The 21,913-nt window shown below is 45.7% G+C and overlaps 1 protein-coding gene across 1 annotated transcript in view; it reads right to left on the bottom strand.

Annotated features, from left to right (window-relative positions):
* The window catches only part of wscd2 (WSC domain containing 2), a 289,995-nt gene that overhangs the window by 90,314 nt on the left and 177,768 nt on the right, over positions 1-21,913 (bottom strand). Inside the window, exons 4-6 of the mRNA XM_078554462.1 lie at positions 18,074-18,195; positions 10,708-10,882; positions 1,307-1,471 (exon numbers count right to left, since the gene is read on the bottom strand). Of these exons, the coding sequence (XP_078410588.1) occupies positions 1,307-1,471; positions 10,708-10,882; positions 18,074-18,195 (462 nt within the window). The remainder of the gene's footprint in view (positions 1-1,306; positions 1,472-10,707; positions 10,883-18,073; positions 18,196-21,913) is intronic.

The raw sequence follows: 21,913 nt of genomic DNA, 5'->3' as shown, positions 1-21,913 counted from the left end.
GGCCTGGCCAGTGATGCCCACATCCCATGAACAAATTAAAAAAAAAACTCCCTCAACCCCAGCTCAATCCTTGCTGTCATGGGAAAGGCGAAGAAACACAGGGAAATATCCTTATGCAAAACCAATGGAAAATTCCTCTCTGACTTGCAAAGGCAATCAGCCAATCCCAGTGACTGGGTGACATGAGCTCTAGTGATCCACCTACCTCATGTGTAGACAATGTTAGTCATTCTCAGGGACTCAAGAAACTGCCTTTGAGCTTTTCCAAGATTGGGGCTAAGAAAAGGCTATTCTCTTGCTTTATTTTATTTCTAAAGTTCAGGCTATATTTAAAGTGAGCACTTTAACTTATAGGAGCCATTCTCCAGCCCTGTATTGTAATTTTCTCAATCCCTTCACTTGTTTGTGCTAAATTTATAAATATTCACCTCCCTTGATTCATTGAACATGGGTTGTCACGTGTCCACAGCAAATGCAGTTTTCAGGTGGAGTTCGAAGGAATGAGCTTCCAATTTTGAAGTCATCCGCCCTGTCTTTAATTTGGAAATACACCTTTGAATTTATATTATTATTTTTGGTAAAATAGCAATGCTTGTGGTAATCTGGGAAGTAAATTTGTTTGGGGCATAGGCGGAGGGGCTAGGAGGTGCAAAGCTGAGTACCACAGCACCACCACTGGTGGGAGGATGGGTTTACACCAGCAATTTCCATTACAAACGTAGGCAAGGATTGACAAATGTGAGAGTAACCTGACAACAGGAAGCAAGATTTTGCAGGCATGAAATACAATAATGCATAACTGGGCTGAATATCAGGGCCGGGAGCTGACTGAGGGGCAGCACCCACACATAACGGATAGCTGATCAGGCCCACTTGAGGCTAATTAAAGGAATTTTCCAGTTGGACTCCAGGTTCCTGCAGACAGCGGGTGGCCAGTTTAAGTGCCAGGGTGCCATGTCCCAGTAGCAGGCCTCGAGGCCCTCCCTGCCTTCCTGGGTGCAGGAGCAGCCACAGGGCCACCCCTGTAGAGGGTTCCACATCCCCATGCTGGTGGCCTGGCTGCAAAGGACTTATTTTTTAATTTTCAATTTTAAAAAGTTGGAGAAAGGGCGCCTCAATTTTGAAGCACGCTCTCTCTTACTTTCCACGGCAGCCGACAGTGAACACGCGTGGCATTTGTTTTAAAACTGCTGTTCTGCTTATTTAACACAAGAAAAGCTTCAAGAGACTGTACTAGGCTCTTAAATGTTTTGTCCATCCCAGAAAGGATGCCCCTGAGGTAATTTTCCTTTACCAAGGATCCTACCTTTGTTGTAGAGTGAGCCATCAAAGTAGTAGCTGCCAGTGTAATAGCCTGTGGTGAGTTCCAAGAGGTGACGACCCCACGTGTTTCCTGCTCCTGGGAAACTAGCCAAGGCTACAAGGCGTTTCGAGCGAGTGGGCAAAAAACTTCTGTCCATGCAACGGTTATCTGGAAAGAACAATTGCACATGAATTGTGTGTACTATCTACAAGACGCACTGCAACAACTCACCAAGGTTCCTTCGCCAAACCCTTGACCTCTACCACCTAGAAGGACAAGGGCAGCAGAAGCATGGGAAAACCACCAAGTCACATGCCACGCTGACATGGAGCTACATCGTCGTTCCTTCACTGTCGCTAGGTCAAAATCCTGGAATAATGTCACAACTGAACCTCAACCTCCAACTCCACCTTTCCGTACTATCCACATATCCCTGATTCCCTCAGTATCCCAAAATCAATCAGCTCTGAAGAAGGGTCATACGGACTAGAAACGTTAACTCTGTTTCTCTCTCCACAGATGCTGCCAGACCTGCTGAGCTTTTCCAGCATTTTCTGTTTTTATTCCAAAAATATATTGATCTCTGACTTGAATATACTCATCAACTGAATGTCCACAGTTTGATGTGGTAGAGGATTCTGAAGGTTCATAACTACTTGAGTGAAGATGTTTCTTCCCAACTCAACTCTAAATGGCTGACTCCTTATTCTAAATCTCTCGCCTCTAGTTCTAGGCTTCCCATTCAGGGTCAATATCCTAATTCCCACTGTGAGAAGCCCCTTAAAATGTTATATGTTTCAATGAGATCACCTCTCATTCTTCTAAACTCAAGGGAATATAGGCCCAGTCTACTCAAATTCCCTTCTTAGGCCAATGACTAGCTAGTTTAATCTCAAATCCTATATTCTCTTTCTTTATTGGTTTCTACGTCATCTTTTGCTGATTTTTAAACCCCTCACTACCCTTAGGCTTACTACTCTTTTTGGCAATAATATAAACCTCTTCCTTTCTTCCAGTACCATCTTTAACTCCTTTCATTAACCATGGTTGGACCATTTTTCCTTTGGGTTTTTTAATTTCTTAAGGAAATGTATCAGCAGAGTAAATCAGGAAGGGACAGAGAGTTTAATAGGTAATAAGGCAATCGTAATTTTAATAGTTACAACTTTTAATTTCTTAAGGAAATTTTGAATTCATTCATTAAATCTTTGATTGTCTTTCTACTATTCTACCTTTTAGTTTCCCAATCAGCCAACTCACCCCTCATACCTACACAGGTTGCTTTGTTCAGATTTAAGGCTTCATTTTCGGACTTAACTAAGTCACTCTCAAACTCAATATAAAATTCCATCATATTATGATCACTCATCCCCAAAGTCTCTATTGCTGCAAGTTTATTAATTAACTCTGTGTCATTACACAAAACTGTATCTAAAATAACCTGTTCCCTGATGGTTCCTTGACATACTAAACTAGAAAACTATTTTGAATGCATTCCATGAACTCCACATTATTATTGCAAAATTGATTTCTACTGTTGGGAGGTTTATAATTTACTCCCAATATTGTTTCTTGCCCTTGTTGTTACTTAGTTCCACCCAAACTAATTCAATATCTTAATTTTCTGAGATAAGATCCCACCTTGCTATTGTCTTCATGCCAGCCTTTATCACCAGGGCAAACCCTCCTCCTTTTTTATTTTGTCTATCGCTTCTAAAGTCAAATACTCTGGAATGTTTCATTCTCAATCTTGGTCACTCTCTAATCATTTCTCCTTAATGGCTATTAAATCAAACCTATTAATTTTTATTTATGTTATTAGTTCATCTATTTCATTGCAAATACGTCATGCATTCAGATACAGTGCCTTTAGCTTTAACTTTTTTTCGTTTTTCCCTCATGTTACCTTAGTCCCGAATACCCTATTAGCTATTAAGCTCTCTGTCCCTTCCTGATCCACTCTACTGATTTTACCCTATTTGCTACCCTCCTCTACAGCCTTGATATTTCTTTTATTGCTTTTGAAGTTACTGTTACCTGAATGTTCCCACCTCCAACTGCACCTCCCCACCGCCCCCCAACATCACCCCCACAACTTCATTAATTTAAAGCCTGATCAACTTCTCTAGTTATTCTATATGCCAGGATATTGATCGCAGCCCAGTTTAAGTGGAGTCCATGCCAACGGAACAGCTCACTCTTTATACCATGGCCGGAATTTTCCAGACCCCCCCCCTCACTCTCCGCGATGGGGCCGGCAAGCCGTTGAAATCTCCATTCACAACAGCAGGACCAGAAGACCCCTCCGGCGTAAGGGGCTGGAAAATTCCAGCCCGTGTCTCTAAAGATAACGCTCTCCCCCAAAATGCAGTGGATGCTCGGGGAATAATTAGAACTTTCAAGACCAGAGTTGCTGGATTTTTCTTGGGTAAGGGTATTGAGGAGTGTGGAGCTAAGGCAGGTAAATGGAGTTGAGCCTCAGATCAGCCGTGATTTAATAGGATGGGAGAACATAGGTGTTGAGGGGATGAATGGCCTGATCCTCTTACTGTGCTCCGAAAACAACTGCACAGCAACAAGTCTTTTTGGAGAACCAATCAGCTCTTCTGCAGTGCCTGTGATTAAAGCTTTTAATCTTAGCCACTAATATTCACGTGAAGTGTCTTCCATCAACAGGGGCCTAAGATCATGGCCTCATTAGCCCGGGCCAATGGAAACGCTTTGGATCTTCTCGATCAGGATGATTCAATATCACAGCACATGGAAACATTTGACCAATGACCCATCAGAGAACTGAAAATGGAAGAAGTCACAGGCTTTGCTTAAGTTGTCAGCCCATCTAAGAAAAGGAATTGCATTTGTATAGCACCTTCCATGATCACAGAATGCCTCAAAGTGTTTTAGAGACAAAAGGGAGTTTTGAAGTGTAGTGACTGATGTAATGTGGGAAATGCGGCAACTAATTTGTACACAGCAAGCTCCCACAAACAGCAATCTGATAATGAGCAAATAATTTGTTTTAGTGATGTTGGTTGAGAGATGAATATTAACCAGGACGGAGGAGAGAACTCCCTGCAACTTTTGTTGCTCCACCATCGGCGATCGTGCCTTCCCCTGGGCCCTAAACTCCACAATATGTTTCTGTTAACCACTTTGGCTCTCTACCTCTCTTCTCCATGAAGATGCTCCTTGAAACCTACATCTTTGGTCAAGCTTTTGGTCATCTGTCCTAATATTTCCTGAGGTGGCTCATTGTCAAATATGTCTATGAAGTGTCTTAGGACGCCTGACTATATTAAAGGCGGATATCATTTTAAGTTGTTATCCTTATGTCCATCTGAGAGGGCGGGTGGAGCTACGGTCTAACCCTTCATCTGAAAGGCAGACCCTTTGACTGTTCAGCTCTCCCTCATTACTGCTCCGAATAGTCAGCCAACGTTATATGCTGCTGCCTCCGGCGTGGGGTTTGAATCTAATCCATCTGACTCAGAGGCAAAAGCGTTAGCACTGAGTCACAGCAGCCACTGACAGACAATCCCTAGCAATTATGCAGAAAGGAGTCCAGGGGGCAGAATTCTTCCCTCATCGGACGGGCGTGCACCCAACCCGAATGGGAGGAAAATAGCGCGCGAGGACGTCGGGCGAGTGTCCCGACATGATCACATGATATTTTGGTTGGCGCGCGCACACACAGAGTTGACAGTGTGTCCGCCAACAATTAAGAGGGCTGTTAAGCCCATCAATTAATTAATTAAATTGAATTTTTCCTTTCCGGCCAACCTTACGGTTGGCGGGTGGGTGAATAGGCCTGACGGCCTTTGCATTTTTTGCGAAACCTCATCCACAGGCGGGATGAGGTTTCGACCAGTGATTTAAAAAAAATAAACTTTTAAAACTCATCTTTAACATGTCCCTGCTCATGTGACAGACAGAGTCACGTGAGGGGGCGTTTTCCTTATTCTTCAATTGTTTATTTTTAATGTTAAAAATCTTCAGCTCCCTGAGGCAGCCCTGTGCCTTCAGGGAGTTTTCACTGTGTGCGCCCACGTGCATGCGCTGACTTCCACACCCGCCCTCGCCCCCACCCGCCTTCACCACACAGGCAGCGCCAAGCGCTTCCGCGCACGATTCACCGGCCGTTAATTGGCCAGCCAGTGTGAAATCACAGCCGGGGCCCGATCGCAGGTGCTGGATGGGCCGTTACTCGGCCACTTCTGGGCTCGTCCACCGCGCCCGCCCGACGAGGGGAAAATCTTCCCCCAGAAGTTTTCTGTGAGTGTTGATGGCACTCACCTTGTGGAAATCCACTGAATGATTGATATTAGTGTGGAAGCCACAATGACAGGATTTTAATGGTCATTTGGTAGTACAGAACTTGAGTGTTGCCGCAAAACGAGACGTGTCTAAGCTTTTCATCTTGCACTCATCAGAACACTTCGCAAGAATACCAATATAAAGGGAAAACAACAATTTATACTGCATGTGAAGAGAGTGCTGAGTGGTTGGCAAGTGGCGTTGCCATGGAGAATGCACCAGTGATGGTGTTAACTGCCAAGCATTGTTTGATATTTAAACCAGGCAGCTTGCCCCTGATTGGTCAAGGTATTGCCCTGAGGAATGAGTCAGCAAATGGCTGTTACTTATTTTGTTTAGCTGAAACAGGCACAATGTGTGTGCATATTCTTTCTGCCTGCAAAGAACAGTTTGTGGAATTCTTTGCCACAGAGGGCTGTAGAGGTTGGGTCGTTAAGTCTATTCAAGGCTGAGATAGACAGACTTTTAACCAGTAAGGGAATCAAAGGTTATGCGGAAATGGCAGATAAGTGGAGTTGAGGATTATCAGATCCTCATGATCTCACTGAATGGCAGTGCAGACTCGAAGGGCCAAATGGCCTACTTCTGCTCCTACGTCTTATGTTCTTATTAATGTTGTTTTCCTCAGAGAACCATTGCAGAGGAAATTCCTTTGAAAAAGCATTTCCATTAATTAAGTCCAACGCTTTTGCTCCCATAGTTAGGCCAAATCCCGTGATGCTGCTCATTCAGAGGGAGTCGTGCACTTCAGTCAAGCGACAGACGTGACAGTGGAAGTTTGGACACATATGAAAAATGCTTTTTAAAGCAACACTAGTTGGAATGCACAATCACGCAAAAACAACTTCACAATGATAAACGATCAGGTCAAAATGAAAAAAAAACAATGCAACATGGAAGTGGGACTTTCCAAGATGGACACTAAAAGTGACAGGGGACAATAAAAGGCTACAGAAGCTCATGGGGTACAGATCTCTGTGCCTTGACTGTTCAATATGATTCATTTAAACAGAGTATTTAATTTTTCAATCTGATCCTTCAACGTGCTGGAATCCGACTCTTGCTTAGCAAAATAAGAGTTTTTATCATTATCTCATTACCTATGATTCTCTCAGACTTGGCAAGTCTACAAGGGCCCGGCAATAGCTACAACCATCAGCTTTCTGTTAACAGCAGTACCATCCCACTGGGCATGACTCTTCTCGCTTTACCAAAAGTACACTGGTCTAGAAATTATATCGCTCCCCAATTTGATGGAGGCACCTAAAGTGACCAAAGTCAGGATCACTGGAGATTGGAGGAATCCATCCTCAAGGCAAGAAAGAGGCTCCTGGCATGAAGGATGAGTTAGGGATGTAACATAAGAAAGGACATCGATTGTTGGAAGTGCAGGATTACTAGATAAATCTTCATGCAGGTTATAAAGAGAAAATTACAAAAAATACAAGGTGCTGGATTTAATTTTCCCAACGCAGGTCCCGCCCACTGGTTGGAGAAACCCACGTTGCTTCGATGGAGGAAGGCCTGACCTGTCAGGCACTTAACTGGTCTTCCCTGGGATTTAGGGCCTGGTGGAAAAAAATCCCGTCCCCAAGAGTTTGCTTCATGTCGTTGATACCAAAGAGCAGGGTGAGGACCTTAGAAGGAAGTGAGACTCCCCTGGTTAAGAGTCTTGCAGCAGGTTCCAAATGTCAGCCCATTCCCACCGCTGACAAATGGAGGTCAGTTTTCCCACTGGCGGGAATGGATCATGAGGCCTCCCTCACTATTATGCTGGCCCGCCCGCCATGTAGCCTGCTCTGGCGGTGTCCATTATAACCCAGCAAGGTGGAAGCAGAGTATGAAGGGTTGAGGGTGAGAGTTCATCAGGTGTAATGGTATCGGTGATGTTCTCCTCCAATCAAGTTTTCTAATGAAATCAGAAAAGGAAGAATCTAGAAGTACTAAGGAGCAGCGTCTTTACAGATGCATTTAAAATGTCACTTGGCAACCAGCAGAATCCTTGCTCCAAGATAAATGCTACTGTTGATGCAGTGAAGCAATTATTCATTCAGTAGCTTCAGCGACCATAGCAACAGTACATGGTCAGCCTCTCGCTCTTCAAATGTTACTCGGACCTATTACAATCTAATATGTGCTCTGCTGGCTGATCTCAACACCGGATGGGACTCTACAGTTAGACTGGACAAGGCTGACCAAACAATCAGGCAGGTTGCCCTGCTTCTGATCATCATCCAGTGGTCAGTGGTGATGTGCCTGCATGTTGGGTGAGGATGGGATTGATCTGACCTCTGGCGTTCCCTCCATGGTTGAATGCCCTGCCAACGATCACCAACTGGCGCTTGGGCGAGATCCTCGCCAGCAGCCACAGAACTGCGACGCAGTGTGAGTTGTGGGGTATAACAGGAGAAAATATGAAAAAGCAATTAAGTCCTGGGGGAAATAAATCAACATTTTATTTTCAGGTGAAAGTTGAAAGTGAAGAATTTAAATTGCAAATAAACTCAACCAAGTCTGTCCCATATTAAGCGACTGTCACTATTTGTCTACTTAAATGCATTTCGATAGGAACATAAGAAAAAGGGGCTGGAGTAGGCTATTTGATCCTTTGGGCCTGCTTCACCAATTCAACAAGGTCATTGCTGATCTTCTACTTCGACTCCACCATCCTGCACTATCCCCATATCCCTTCACCCCCTTGGTATTCAAAAATCTATCGACCTCTGTCTTGAATTATACTCAATGACTGAACATCCACAGCCCTCTGAGGTAGAGAACTCTGAAGATTCACAACCCTTTAGGTGAAGAAATCTCTCCTCAACTCAGTCCTAAATGTCCCGCCCCTTATCCTGAGACTCTGATGCCATCACAACCATGGGAAACATTTTCTCAACTTGTTAAGACATAAAACAAGTCAATGTTTTGTTGAAAAAGATTGTCCTCCATTTTGGCGACTCTACGATTCTACCAGGAAGCCATGTTGACAGGAAGCAGGAACGGGAGGCAGGGCAGCAACACTGTAAGCCAAACTCTCTGACCTGCGCTGCCTGTGGACAATGGTGCTCAGTGGGACCCTGGCATCACTCATTGTGATCTGCTTCAAAATATTTCTGTTTGTAATAAAGAAAATCCTTTCCTTTTGCACTGGGCGAGCAGGGATTTTCTCCAGCCAAATATCGGGCAGGTTGGATGGAAACCAGGCAGGTTTGGATCCCACCCCAACCTTACCTTTCTGGCCACTGTTTTCATGCTCCTCCCTGAGAACTGTCTGAAGCGGAGTCAGGCTGTTCGCAACCTCGGCTCCAAAATGAGTCTCCTAGCACAAATAATCCAAGACTGCCTACTTCCACCTCCATAATATCACCCAATTGACTCCGACCCTGCCTTACCTCAACTACTGTTGAGGCCCTCATCCACGTTTTTAATTCCTCTAAGACTCGACTATTTTCATCCTCTTATGGTTGGCCCTCCCAACTTTCCTCCTACACGAACAATTGCTCATCCAAAACTTTGCTGCTGGCATCTTAACTTGCACCAAATCCCGTTCACTCATCACCCCTGCACTTGCTGGCCTACAATAGTTCCTGGTTCCACCAACACCTGCATTTTAAAATCCTTACCCGTGCTTTCAAATCTCTCCATGGCCTCGCCTCTCCCAAACCTATCACCTACTCCAGTGCTACAACCCTAGAGATCTCTACGTTCCTTCGATTCTGGTAACATTGCAACCCCCCCCACTTTTTATCACTCCACCAGTCGTGGCCATGCTTTCAGCTGCCTCGTCCCTAAGCTCTGGAATTCTCTCTAAACCTTTCTGTCTCTTTCTCTCTACCCCTCACAGATCCTTTCGGATGGGGGGGTCGGGGGGGGGGGGGGGGGGGGCGAGGGGGGGGTGAATGTGTGTGTGTGGAGGAAGTGGTTGGTGTGATGTGGCAGGAGCAGAGGTAATGTCACTGGACTAGTAATCCACAGGCCCAGGCTAATGCTCCGAGGACATTGTGGAGGGCGGGGGGGGTTCAAATCCCACCACAGCAGCTCACGGAACTTGAATTCAGTTAATAAAAATCTGGAATATAAAGCTAGTCTCAGTGATGGTCACCATGAAGCTATCATCAATTGTAAAAACCCACCTGGTTCACTAATGCCCTTTAGGGAAGGAAATCTGCCATCCTTACCGCGTCTGGCCTACACGTGACTCCAGACCCACAGCAATGTGGTTGACTCTTAACTGCTCTCTGAAATGGCCTAGCTAGCCACTCAGTTCAAGGGCAATTAGGGATGGGCAACAAATGCTGGCCTCACTGGCAATGCTCACATCGCATGAAAGAATAAAGAAGTGAAAAAAGATGCTTCTTAAAACCTACCCCTTTGACCAAGCTTTTTGGTCTCTCCTTCTGTGGTTCAGCATCAAAATTCCTTTACTGATAATGATCTTGTTAGGGGCCCTGGTAAGTTTTGCTACGTCAAAGGTTCTATATAAATGTAACGTGTTATTGTTGCTGGGTTCTCACTCACAGTCTGTGAAATCATTCCATCCTCCCCAGTTGGATTGCAATCTCAAGGTCTTTATCTTCAGGTTATTATCTGTCAGCTATGGTTCTACCGGTAACAGCCTCGCCTCTGAGTCACAAAGTAATGGGCTCATGTCCTGCTCCAGGGATTTGAACACATAATCTAGACTGACACTGCATCCCAGTATTGAGAGAGAGCTGCAATGTCTGGGATGCTGTCTTTAGGCTGAGACATTAAATTGGAGGCATCGTCTGCCTTCTGTACTCAAAGAGCAACGGGGTGGGGGTTTTCCTCGTTGTCCTGGTCAATATTTATCCTTCAAACAGCATCACTAAAACATATTATCCACTAGATATCATTTTGTTGCTTGTGGGAGCTTGCTGTGCTAAAACTGACTACTTACTGATTTTCCTACATTACAACAGTGACTACACTTCATGGGCTGCAAAGTGCTTTGCTTCAAGCTGAGGCTGTGAAAGTAGCTATATAAATGCAAGTCTTTTCTTTTAATATTTCTACACATACTTTGGTCGAATGCTAATTTTGGAAAGCAGCAAACCTTATAATGTGAATCGTACCTTGTACTTGTGTCTGATAAACAACAAAGTATTCTTCATTCCCACAGTTTTCATACTCCTCACCAGCACATTTCTGTGCGCACAGTTGTTCATCCTCTGGCTCGTGCAGAGTGAAGTGCATGGTGGGGAATCCACAGCGACAGGCAGCTCCTGCCAGCACGGCCAAAGTATATTCCTGTACAAGAAAGATATCACTGCCGTTTTAGATCGAGGAGAAACTGTTATTACAAAATAGCCTTCACCTGAACTTTACAGCATAGATTGAACCCAGAGCCATCACTTGTATTCGGCAATATTTAAAAGCCCTGCAGGAATCTTCATCTTTGCAGAGCTCCATATGAATTATTGTTTCCTGTTCTGAATTCCAATTTTTCCCCTGAACAACTGAATACTCTCATCTCTGAGTCAGAAGGTTCAAGGGCTCAAGTCCCACTTTGAAGAGTTCAGCACAAACATCCGGGGTGAGGCTTCAGTCCAAGAGTAATATAGAAGTGCTGTACTTTCCGAAGTGCCGTCCTTCCACTGTGATGTTAAACCGGGACCCCTCTCTTCCCCACCGCACTTATGACAGATCCTATGGCATTAGAGCGGGAGAGCTGTCCTGATCAACATTTATCCCCATCAAACTCCAAATCCAGATTACCTAGTGATGTATCGCATTGCTGTTTGTAGGAACTTCCTGCGTGCAAATTGGCTGCCGCGTTCCCTACTCTGCATGAATGATTACACTTCAACAATACTTCATTAACTGTAAAGAGCTTTTGGGAAATCCTGAGGTTGCGAAAGGTGCTATATAAATGCAAGTTCCATCTTTTCAGCTAGACAGGTCCAGTTCAGCTTTGACAAGAGGGGTTTGCCCATAAACCACTATAAATATCTCAATGCAATATTCTGGACAGCAATATACTTTGATGATTGGGAAAGATGAAAGATGGTGATTTGATTTTAAGTTTATGAAGTAGAGTTTATAATATTGTTGGAATATCAGTCATGGGTTCAACATCCGACCACCGAATATGGGGGGGGGTTCGTGTGGCCAAGATCTGTCAAAGAGGGCTGGGATTGTCCGTCAGGTAATCACAGAGCTGTATTAATGGTGGGCCATAGAGAGGTTTGAGGCCAAGATCCTACAAGAGTGCAAGATACATGATGGAAAACCAATGGTTTATCCGCAAATACAGTTGTGCGTGAAAACGTGTCCAACACGCTCATCAAGTATTAGGTGCCTGTAAGTTCCAAGTGACAGCTACATTTATAGAATCATACAACACGGGGAGAAGGGCATTCAGCCCATCATGCCTGTGACAGCTCTTTGAAAGAGCTTTCCAACTGGTCTTTCTCTCACCGGCTCTCTCCCCATATCCCTGCAAACTTATTCCCTTCAAGTACTTATCCAGTTTTCTGTATAAGTTACTTTTGAATTCGCTTCCACAATTCTATCAGGCAGTGCATTCCAGATCATAATAACTAACGGTGTAAAAGAATTCTCATCTCACTACTAGTTATTTTGCCAATCACCTTAAATCTACATCGTCTTCTTATCAATCCATCTAATACTTGAAATAGTTACTCGTTATTGACTCTCCCACATGAATTTTAACACCTCTGTTAAATCTCTCTTTTTTTGCCCTCAAGAGGAAACCCCCAGCTTCTCCTGTCTGTCCATGTCACTGGCATTTAAGGTGCAAGATCTTAACTTGAAGATGTTACTAGTCTTGGATAAGCATGAAGGCAGCGGTAGTCTGATGTCAGATGCTGCGGGGAACCCCTCAGTCACGGTTACAACGCTGAGAAGATAACCAGGTAAGAGATGGAGAAGAATGGAATGGACAGAGCGTGGGAGAAAGAGACAAGGATAGTTGAGAAATAGTAGGAGAACGGTTGGGTTGGAGTATCAGAATTAAATAGATGTCTGGTGGATAGGGATTACTTTGTGACGGGAATGATGAACTGAGGTCCAACATGGCTGGCAGACAGTAAGAGCCCCGTGGCACTAGTCAACGGAAAATTGCGAGATCCCCCAGTGCTCTGACAGTCTTCCCTTAAACATCCCACTAGAAAGCAAATTAACTGATCATTAAGCTGACAGTTGACACAGAACAGTTTGCCGATATAATTCACTGTGTGCAGTAGTCTGAGATGTTTTAACAGTACAGGGAATGGTTTGGTAAAAAGGAATTCCTTTTCTTTCATATCTACACTGGTTCCGTAAGAGAATGTGGTTCATCTCCTCTGGTAGAACAGAGGAGCAGACAGCAAAGGAAGGCAAAAAGCTGGGAGGGCAGGGGTGAGTGCCGAAGGAGGCGGGAGACTTCAGTATTTTTAAGAATTGTTTCCTCTCGACTGAGGTGGCCAGGTTGTCAAGGGCTCTCTGGTCAAAGCTGCAAGTGGTTCATCGATTCATTTGGACAGTCAATTCCCATTAGACCCAAGAGCTGAAAATAGGATCTATCTATCAGAAGACTGCAGGCTATTTACTTGTGGCTGCAACTACAGTATACTGCCCCGGTGCATCTTGTGTTATTTGGTTCTCCACACAAACTTACCAATCACACTTTGATGAATGGTAAGAACTCACAATACTATGTACATGAGAGCCCTAAATATTTTTCTTGGCAATCATTAGTGACGGTATGCAGGGTCGTGTTGCCAGGCCCAGAAGCGGTGGTGGGGGTGGAAAATCCATTTAAGTGGTCAACAGGAACTGGGATTAGGTCTTGCCAGCAGCAATCGGGCTGTTGTCCTCAAGGATGGCCACCCGTCCCCAAGAGCTGATCAGAGCGCCGACAGCTCAGCAGCCTCAACAACGCCATCGGCAGCGGCGGTCAAAATCTGGGGCTACGTTGTTGGACGTGCTCCCTCACAACAAGGTACGTGGGGTCTGGGGGCACTAAGCCCAGTCAGGCAGACCCCAGTGAGAGTAGGGGTTTGTTGAGGGCTGGCAGTGCTGTTGCTGTGAGAGGCAGCAATTGCTGCTGGGGGCCCGTCTGTGGGCCGAAGATGTCCGAAAAGGAGGGCCACCATTGCTGTCCCCAGAGCTTGCCAGGGTTCACCCTACTGTCTCCCTATTGTTGTGGAGGGTCCCCTCCCTCCCCCAGCTCAGCCAAGGAAGAGGCTCTTAATTGGCCACTTAAGTGGGCTCTGAACAGAGGGTAGTCACTGATAGAATCATACAGCACAGAAGGAGGCCATTCAGCCCATTGTGCCTGTGCTGACTCTTTGGAAGAGTGATCCAGTTGAGTCACACTGCCCCTGCTCTTTCGCCATACCTCTGCAAACTTTTCCTTTCCTAGTATATCTACAATTCCCTTTTGAAAGATACTATTAAATCTGCTCCCCACACCCTTTCAGGCAGTACATTCCAGCTCATAACTGAGTAACTCTGAGCAAAAAAATAATATCAATGACCCCTCCGGTTCTTCTGCCAATTACTTTAAACCTGCACCCTGTGATTACAGACTCACTCACCAGTGGAAAAATATTCCCCTTCCTTACTCTTTCCAAAATCTTTCACGCTTTTGAATACCGCTATTAAATCTCCTTTTCACCTTCTCTGCTCTAAGGAGAACAATCCTAATTTCCTTAGTCTCTCCATGTAACTGAAGTTCCTCCTCCCTGGTGCGAGTCTGGTAAATCTGTTCCACACAGATAGCTGAATGGAACATGATGGACAAGCATCAACAATTTCCCCTCCTCCTTCTCCTCCCGCTGACTGAGAAACAATTGCATTCTAGTCGCGAGGGAGAAAAATGAAGCAATTCCCTTTCTGGTGTCTACATTCTTTCATCATTATTTTTCAACTCTTGATTGGTGTCCTTCATATTCTCTAGCCATTTTTGCAGCTGTTATTAGAAGCTCCTCATTTTGATTCGATTGTGCAGGTCCTCGTCTGAACATTTTACAAGTCGGAAGCAAGGTTTTGTTTTTCAAGGTTAAATGCTCCATTAAGTAAAGAGTACATTTCAACGCAATATAGAATAGTAAAAGATATTTTTCATCTTAGAGGTCTTTTGAGAAGGGGAACGAAATCCATTCTGAACCATCAGCGACCCCCTTCTTGTGTGAAGCCACATAGCACTAAACCACGGGCCTGCGATGGAGAGTCTCCCACTCCCACTGGGAGGCTTCGCACCACAATCAGATCCTGACCCCCATCTTCGAATTGATGCTACAGTCTCCGAGATCTCCTCTGAAGGAGCGCCGCACTGAAACGTCCACACTATCTTGGATTATATCGTGTCAATTGCATAGCTGTCCAACGGAGGGAGCTATCCATGGGCCGGTAGCATTGCCATTGCACTGGGGAAGCTCTGTGGGTAGGAAGGCAGGGGACAACCTGTGGGCATCTTTTGAACTTTGGATAATAGTGTAAAATGCGCAGTATTGGCCCGGCCACCTGCTCAACACCTCTCCTGATTCATGTTTTCATTTACACTATGCTCTAGAGTGAAAATTACCACACCCCTGCCCACCACTGCGCCCTCCCCTCCCCCCACCAAGCCCCATGTTACTGAAACAAAAGAAACAAGATGGAGATAATGATCTTTAAATTTCACATAGAATCCAATTGCACATGAACGTGCAACAAGAACTTGTATTTATGTAGCGTCTTTAATGTAGTAAAACGCCCCCAAGGTGCTTCTTAGGGCCATTAACAAAACAAATACTGACACCAAGCCACACAAGGAGGTATTAAGACAGCTGACCAAAACTTGGTCAAAAAAAGGTTTTAAGGAGCATCTTAAAGGACGAAAGAGAGCGAGATAGGGATTGGCAGAGAGGTGGAGCAGCTTAGGGAGGGAACTTCAGACCTTAGAACCTGGCAGCTGAAGACACAGCAGCCCATGGTGGAGCAACGCAAAGCAGAGATGTGCAAGAGGCTCGGATTGGAGGTGTGCAGATATTTTGCAGGGTTGTAGGGCTGGAGGAGGTTACAGAATGGGGGGGGGGGCAAGGCCATAGAAGGGCATTGAAAACCAAGATCGGAATTTTAAACCGAGGTCTCAGAGGGTCTCTGCCTCTGAAGGCGATGGAGGCAGGCTCATTGAATATTTTTAAGGCAGAGGTAGGTAGATTCTTCTTAGGCAAGGGGATCAAAGGTTATTGGAGGTAGGTAGGAATGTGGAATTCGAAACACAAGGAGGTCAGCCATGATCTTATTGAATGGCAGAGCAGGCACAGGGGGCCGAATGGCCTACTTCTGCTCCTATTTCGTATGTTCATATGTCTCAACATTGACTCAACGATGGCCAAGCTGAAGCACAGGACCTTACAGTTTGAATAACTGAAGCAGGGCCATGAAAATGCGACCGTCTGAAAATGGAAAAACCCAATGGATTTGAAACAAGGCCACATGTATTTTTAGAAATGGAATAAGGCCTTTGGGCCCCTAAGCAGCTATCTTTTAGGTAAACTAACTCCATTTACCTAACTTTTCAGCTTATCTCTCGATCCATTCTTTCTGTAGAGACAGTGCAGGATGAAAATGTGTGAATGTATGGAGTAAAGGCACCAGATTGGTTCATTTCCCTCAATATTACATCGAGTAATGTGACTTGACTTATTATTATGAATTATTGTCACTTGTTTCAAAATTATGGCAGAATGTGAAATGAAGAGTTTAAATGACCTATAATATACACTTGAGTCTGGTATATAACAACGGGCACATTTTAAATGATCCCTTAGCACTTCAGTAATCCGTCACGCTTTCTGATGAGCGCAGTTAATCAAAAACACTATACCACGGTCCACTTAAATTGATTGGCTCCTTGAGTCAATCAAAAAGCACTTCATCATCATCCACTTATAGTGATTGGCTCAAACTATCCAGGAATGCGTGTCCTTTCGCAAAGCACTGCCGCTTACTTCACGACTTATTTAAATCTCTCTCAAACTTTTACTTCATCCTTTGACGCACCGTGACCCAAGCCACAAAAGTTTCTAGAAAATATACTGAGCATGCTCATCTGAGCTACAGGCTTAGGGGTTTTATTTGGCGGTGGGGTGGGGCGGTGATTTGCAGATCAATCACCGACAGAGTTCAGATTGAGCAGCCAGTTGTGACTCAGCTCATTGCACTTCTGTCTCCTGAGTCAGAAAGTTGTTGGCTCAAGTCTCCCTCCAGAAACCTGAGCACAAAATCTAGGCTGACACTTGCAGTGCAGTACTGAGGGAGTGCTGCATGGTCGGAAGTGCTGTCTTTTGGATGGAAGGTTAAACCAAGGCCTGTCTTTTCTGAGGTCCTGAAAACCCCTTGGATACACTTCAACGTGGTAATCTTCATCCTCTGTCATCTTGCCAAAGCACTCTACGCTATCGTCAACTGACCAGTCTTCACGATAGGCAGTGAAGCCCCAATCTTAGCATATCTCATCCAGAGGAAATGGGATAGGTTGTGCTGGTTGGATTTTATGCTGCATTGGCTTCGATGGAGAGATATAAAGCGAGCTGCCAACTCGTTATTGCACAGTTTACACTATCGCACATCAGAATTACCCCCCCAACCCAATGAATTCAAAGTTAGCAACACCGCATCTAGATTGGTGCGATTTATCAGCCCACACCCAGTTATGTTGGCCTGCATTTTACGGTCAACAGAAAAGTGACGCCGCCTCATCGCTGACCTCGGAGAAAGGCTGCCCACAAAGAGTTAGCGATCAGCTGGTGTGGTTTTCCCCTTTCCCAACATTAACCGGAATCTGCAAACAAGCCAAAAGGATCTCCAGGCATCCAGCAGCCGTGATGCCATTGGGCAGGATAAGCACTCACAGACAGCAAGTCAGGAAGTAAAATGCACTGATTATCTTACACTTCATTTACATTTTACAGAGAGCAAAATAAAGATTGGGGCATACACATCAAAAGCTGAAATAACATAAACAAACTTTTTGAAAAATAATTTCATGACATTTAAAACTATGGGATTTATATTATAATGGGGAAAAAAACGACATTGTACAAATATAACATTAGTTTTCCAGGGTCAGAGAGGTTGTTCAACAGTGGTTATGACTTAGTACACTGCTATAAACTGAGTCATTAAAAAAGGGTAATGTTGTGGGCAGTTTTTAACAGCTATTGAAGCCTAAAAGACAAAGTTTTCGTCAATTCAGTGATTTCTAATTGATTACCTTCTGTGGGACATTCAATGGGGTATCCTGCAGCGGAGCAGGGAAATCAGTGACAAGAACAACTGGATTTCCATGTTTGACTGCGCATGTGCGGACTCCAGGAGTTGCTGTCAATTTCACAGTTTCAACGACGGTGAACGCTGACAGTTTCATTATGGCTGATAAATCATGGCCATTAGAGTTTTTTTTTAAAAAAAACAGAAATCTAAGCCAGTTAGCATTGTCCTAGTTACCTTCTCAGTGCAGAAATCCACACACTTATCTATGGACATGTTCAACAAGACGTTGCCTGCCGGCAAGGCAAGGGAGATATTATCAGGTCTTTTAAAGCATCCTCGGAACACAGCACTCCCATCTGTAATCAGAAATCAAAGGGGGGGGAAACAAATGGTGAATAATACATGGAGCTCTCCGCCACACTGTGATGCACTCTCAGTACTGAATACACATTATCCCTTTTGCGTCGTACAGTTTGACGAATGGCCCTTACAGCAGGAACAGCATAAGTCATCTGCAAAATTAAAGAACGCTGCCAAGGGGGATGTCACACATGAAAGATGGATCTCTGCAAGAGAAGTCAAGGAGCTGGGAATCTTCCAGTGGGCCCTGTGCATGACCCTCCTCCGCACTTCACAGCCGAGGTTTAGCTCAATGATCCCAATTAAAGCATAAATGTAACAGTATTTAAAAAAAAGATGCTTTACTCAACGTCAACATGGCAAACAAGGAAAAATACTTTCCATTAGCTCTTTTATCTAGATCTTATATATATATAAAAATATATTTTATATACACACATATATATATATATGTTTGCGCTTTTTTGTCGTTTATATGATACTGATGATGATATTTAACAGCATGGGCTAGCGGCAGAGTCCCCTTCTTAGCTTTATTGATTCTTGACTGTTTACAAGCTTGTGAAATGCAGGCAAGTGAGGAAAAAGGCCAAGCAAGAGAATTATAGACCGACAGATTCCGCAGCACTTCAGATATAAAAAAAGTTTGTTTTCACAGAGACGTATTCAGCAAATTAGCATAACCAGCCAGCTCACACTTTACGAGACACATCAGGGGAATGTTTATGCCCCAATACGTTTGGTGTTGGTGGGGTGGGGGTGGGGGGCATGCGGAGGAGGTGATGGTGGAGGGGGTGAGTGGATGCTGAGGAAGTGATGGTGGAGGGAGTGGGTGGATGCTGAGGAGGTGATGGTGGAGGGGGTGGGTGGATGCGGAGGAGGTGATGGTGGAGGGAGTGTGTGGATGCGGAGAGGGGATGGTGGAGGGAGTGAGTGGATGCTGAGGAGGTGATGGTGGAGGGAGTGAGTGGATGCTGAGGGGGTGATGGTGGAGGGAGTGAGTGGATGCTGAGGAGGTGATGGTGGAGGGAGTGGGTGGATGCTGATGAGGTGATGGTGGAGGGAGTGAGTGGATGCTGAGGAGGTGATGGTGGAGGGGTGAGTGGATGCTGAGGAGGTGATGGTAGAGGGAGTGAGTGGATGCTGAGGAGGTGATGGTGGAGGGAGTGGGTGGATGCTGAGGAGGTGATGGTGGAGAAGGTGAGTGGATGCTGAGGAGGTGATGGTGGAGAAGGTGATTGGATGCTGAGGAGGTGATGGTGGAGGAAGTGAGTGGATGCTGAGGAGGTGATGGTGGAGGGAGTGAGTGGATGCTGAGGAGGCGATGGTGGAGAGAGTGGGTGGATGCTGAGGAGGTGATGGTGGAGAAGGTGAGTGGATGCTGAGGAGGTGATGGTGGAGGGTGTGAGTGAATGCTGAGGAGGTGATGGTGGAGGAAGTGAGTGGATGCTGAGGAGGTGATGGTGGAGGGAGTGAGTGGATGCTGAGGAGGCGATGGTGGAGAGAGTGGGTGGATGCTGAGGAGGTGATGGTGGAGAAGGTGAGTGGATGCTGAGGAGGCGATGGTGGAGGGAGTGGGTGGATGCTGAGGAGGTGATGGTGGAGAATGTGAGTGGATGCTGAGGAGATGATGGTGGAGAAGGTGATTGGATGCTGAGGAGGTGATGGTGGAAGGAGTGAGTGGATACTGAGGATGTGATGGTGGAGGGAGTGAGTGAATGCTGAGGAGGTGATGGTGGAGGGGATGAGTGGATGCTGAGGTGGTGATGGTGGAGGGAGTGAGTGGATGCTGAGGAGGTGATGGTGGAGAAAGTGAGTGGATGGATGCTGAGGAGGTGATAGTGGAGGGGGTGATGGTGGAGGGAGTGGGTGCGGGGGAGGTGATGGTGGAGGGGGTGATGGTGGAGGGGGTGATGGTGGAGGGGGTAGGTGCAGGGGAAAGGGTTTGGTAATCTGCGCGGAAACTGACCCACAGGAGGTGCTGCAAAGAAAAACACTTGCTTTCCCCCTGAGGTTATGTAATACTTGCTGTAGCTGCCAGGTTTCCTGAGGCCTGGGGCACACAGCCGGCTACAGTTGGAGTGGCAAAGCTAGTCCGAGGCTTCCAACCTCATTAACACATTTAAAGTGACTGCCCGTCTCCTGGGAGCGGGTTAGTTTGCCTGGCCCTTGTAATATCAGTAAAGTACGGAGCTCGGTGAGTTGGAGCCATGTTCCCAACCCGCTTGGGATGTTTGCCCACTTAACTCCCCTCAACCTGCACCCAAGCCCACCCACCCACTCACGCAGGCTAAAGCTCAACCTCTTCATCCGATTTCCCCATTGCAGAAAAGGCAGTCAAATTCCTCACTTTTCATCCTCATTTCCAGCCACACTATCTGAATGGCTAGCTGTTAAATATACACTCTCACTGAACGCGACTTCATCTGTGGGAATAAGAAAAGAAATACACACAACAAATTGTAATACTCCTGTACTAATGATTCTTTAATGCTTTTCACACAGTTAATGAGCCACTTAACCCAGACAGATGACAAGAGATTCCATAACCCAGCTCTGGATGCTGCTGCTGCTGCTAAAGCCTGGTATTCCCACACCTTGCATGTTCTTGTAAACACAGATGATGGATCAACGGTAGGACTGCAGCCTGCGCCATCAGCCCCACTGCCGTCACCCACTGCCACCCAAAACAACACCTTGCATTTATATAGCACCTTCAATGTGGTAAAATGTCCCATGAAGCAGCAATTTGACAAGAGAGACTGCATCCACCAGGACTGCAGACCCCCTCCCCCCCGCCCCCTCGTCAGAGCTTTGGTTGCATCTCCAAGCTGATGGCGAGCCCGAACCCAGTCCTCTTCCTTGCCCGCTATTCCCCAGGGTGCGAAAGGCTCCCGGCGGAACTACTTCAGGGTCGCCCAGGGAACCTTCAGCAAAGACCTTTCTTCAACCCCAGATGAGAGTTTAAACAACCGCTTCTCTGGGGTTTCCACACAAATCTTCGAGCAAAGTGACGGGAGACGTTTTGAGAGTACGCCTGTGGTAAAGTGAGGTACCCTCTCCCTTTGAGAGAATGGAAGTATACTGATCATGTGATGGCACTGACGAATCACTGCACAGCACGGGCGACTGGGAACTGTCAGTCCAGCTCTGGAGGTTTCTGAGTGAGCACGTATGATCTTGGTGCTCTGCCCTATGTCTCAGTAAACCATCACTTTATTCTTACATCAGTCTCTCCCCGTAATTGATTGCAAGCAGCAACTGATGAGAACATAGGAAGGCGTGCAGTTAGAGTTCAATTGGCCAACGAACTCATTTAGCTAAGACATAAAAACACCGCACTCCCACCCCCACCCACACTGTTTTCCAGACAGACTATGCACCCTCTCAGATCACAAATCACTTTCCCTGGCAAAGATTTTCGGGCCTGCAGCTGCTGAAAACTTGCACGAGGATAATGGCGTGTCCAGGGCATAGATTATAACTATGGTGCAGGGATTCCAGGAAATTCACTGACTTAGGCCATTACGTGCAGCATGTGATCATTTCCTGGGATCTTGCGCTGTTCTGCAGAGACTCCTGCCCAAAACATCAACCAATAGCTACCGTAGCTGGCACACAGCTCCATTAAATCAATGAAGAGATTAGGTTTGCTGAATTAATGTCACTGTCATAACCATTTAGACCATTCCGGAATGGTACCGGAGGGCACAG

This window comes from Cetorhinus maximus, chromosome 12 (assembly GCF_964194155.1).
Source record: "Cetorhinus maximus chromosome 12, sCetMax3.hap1.1, whole genome shotgun sequence".
NCBI lineage: Eukaryota > Metazoa > Chordata > Chondrichthyes > Lamniformes > Cetorhinidae > Cetorhinus > Cetorhinus maximus.
The sequence above is the reverse complement of the archived record's forward strand: the minus strand, read 5'-3'. Positions and strand labels throughout refer to the sequence as shown.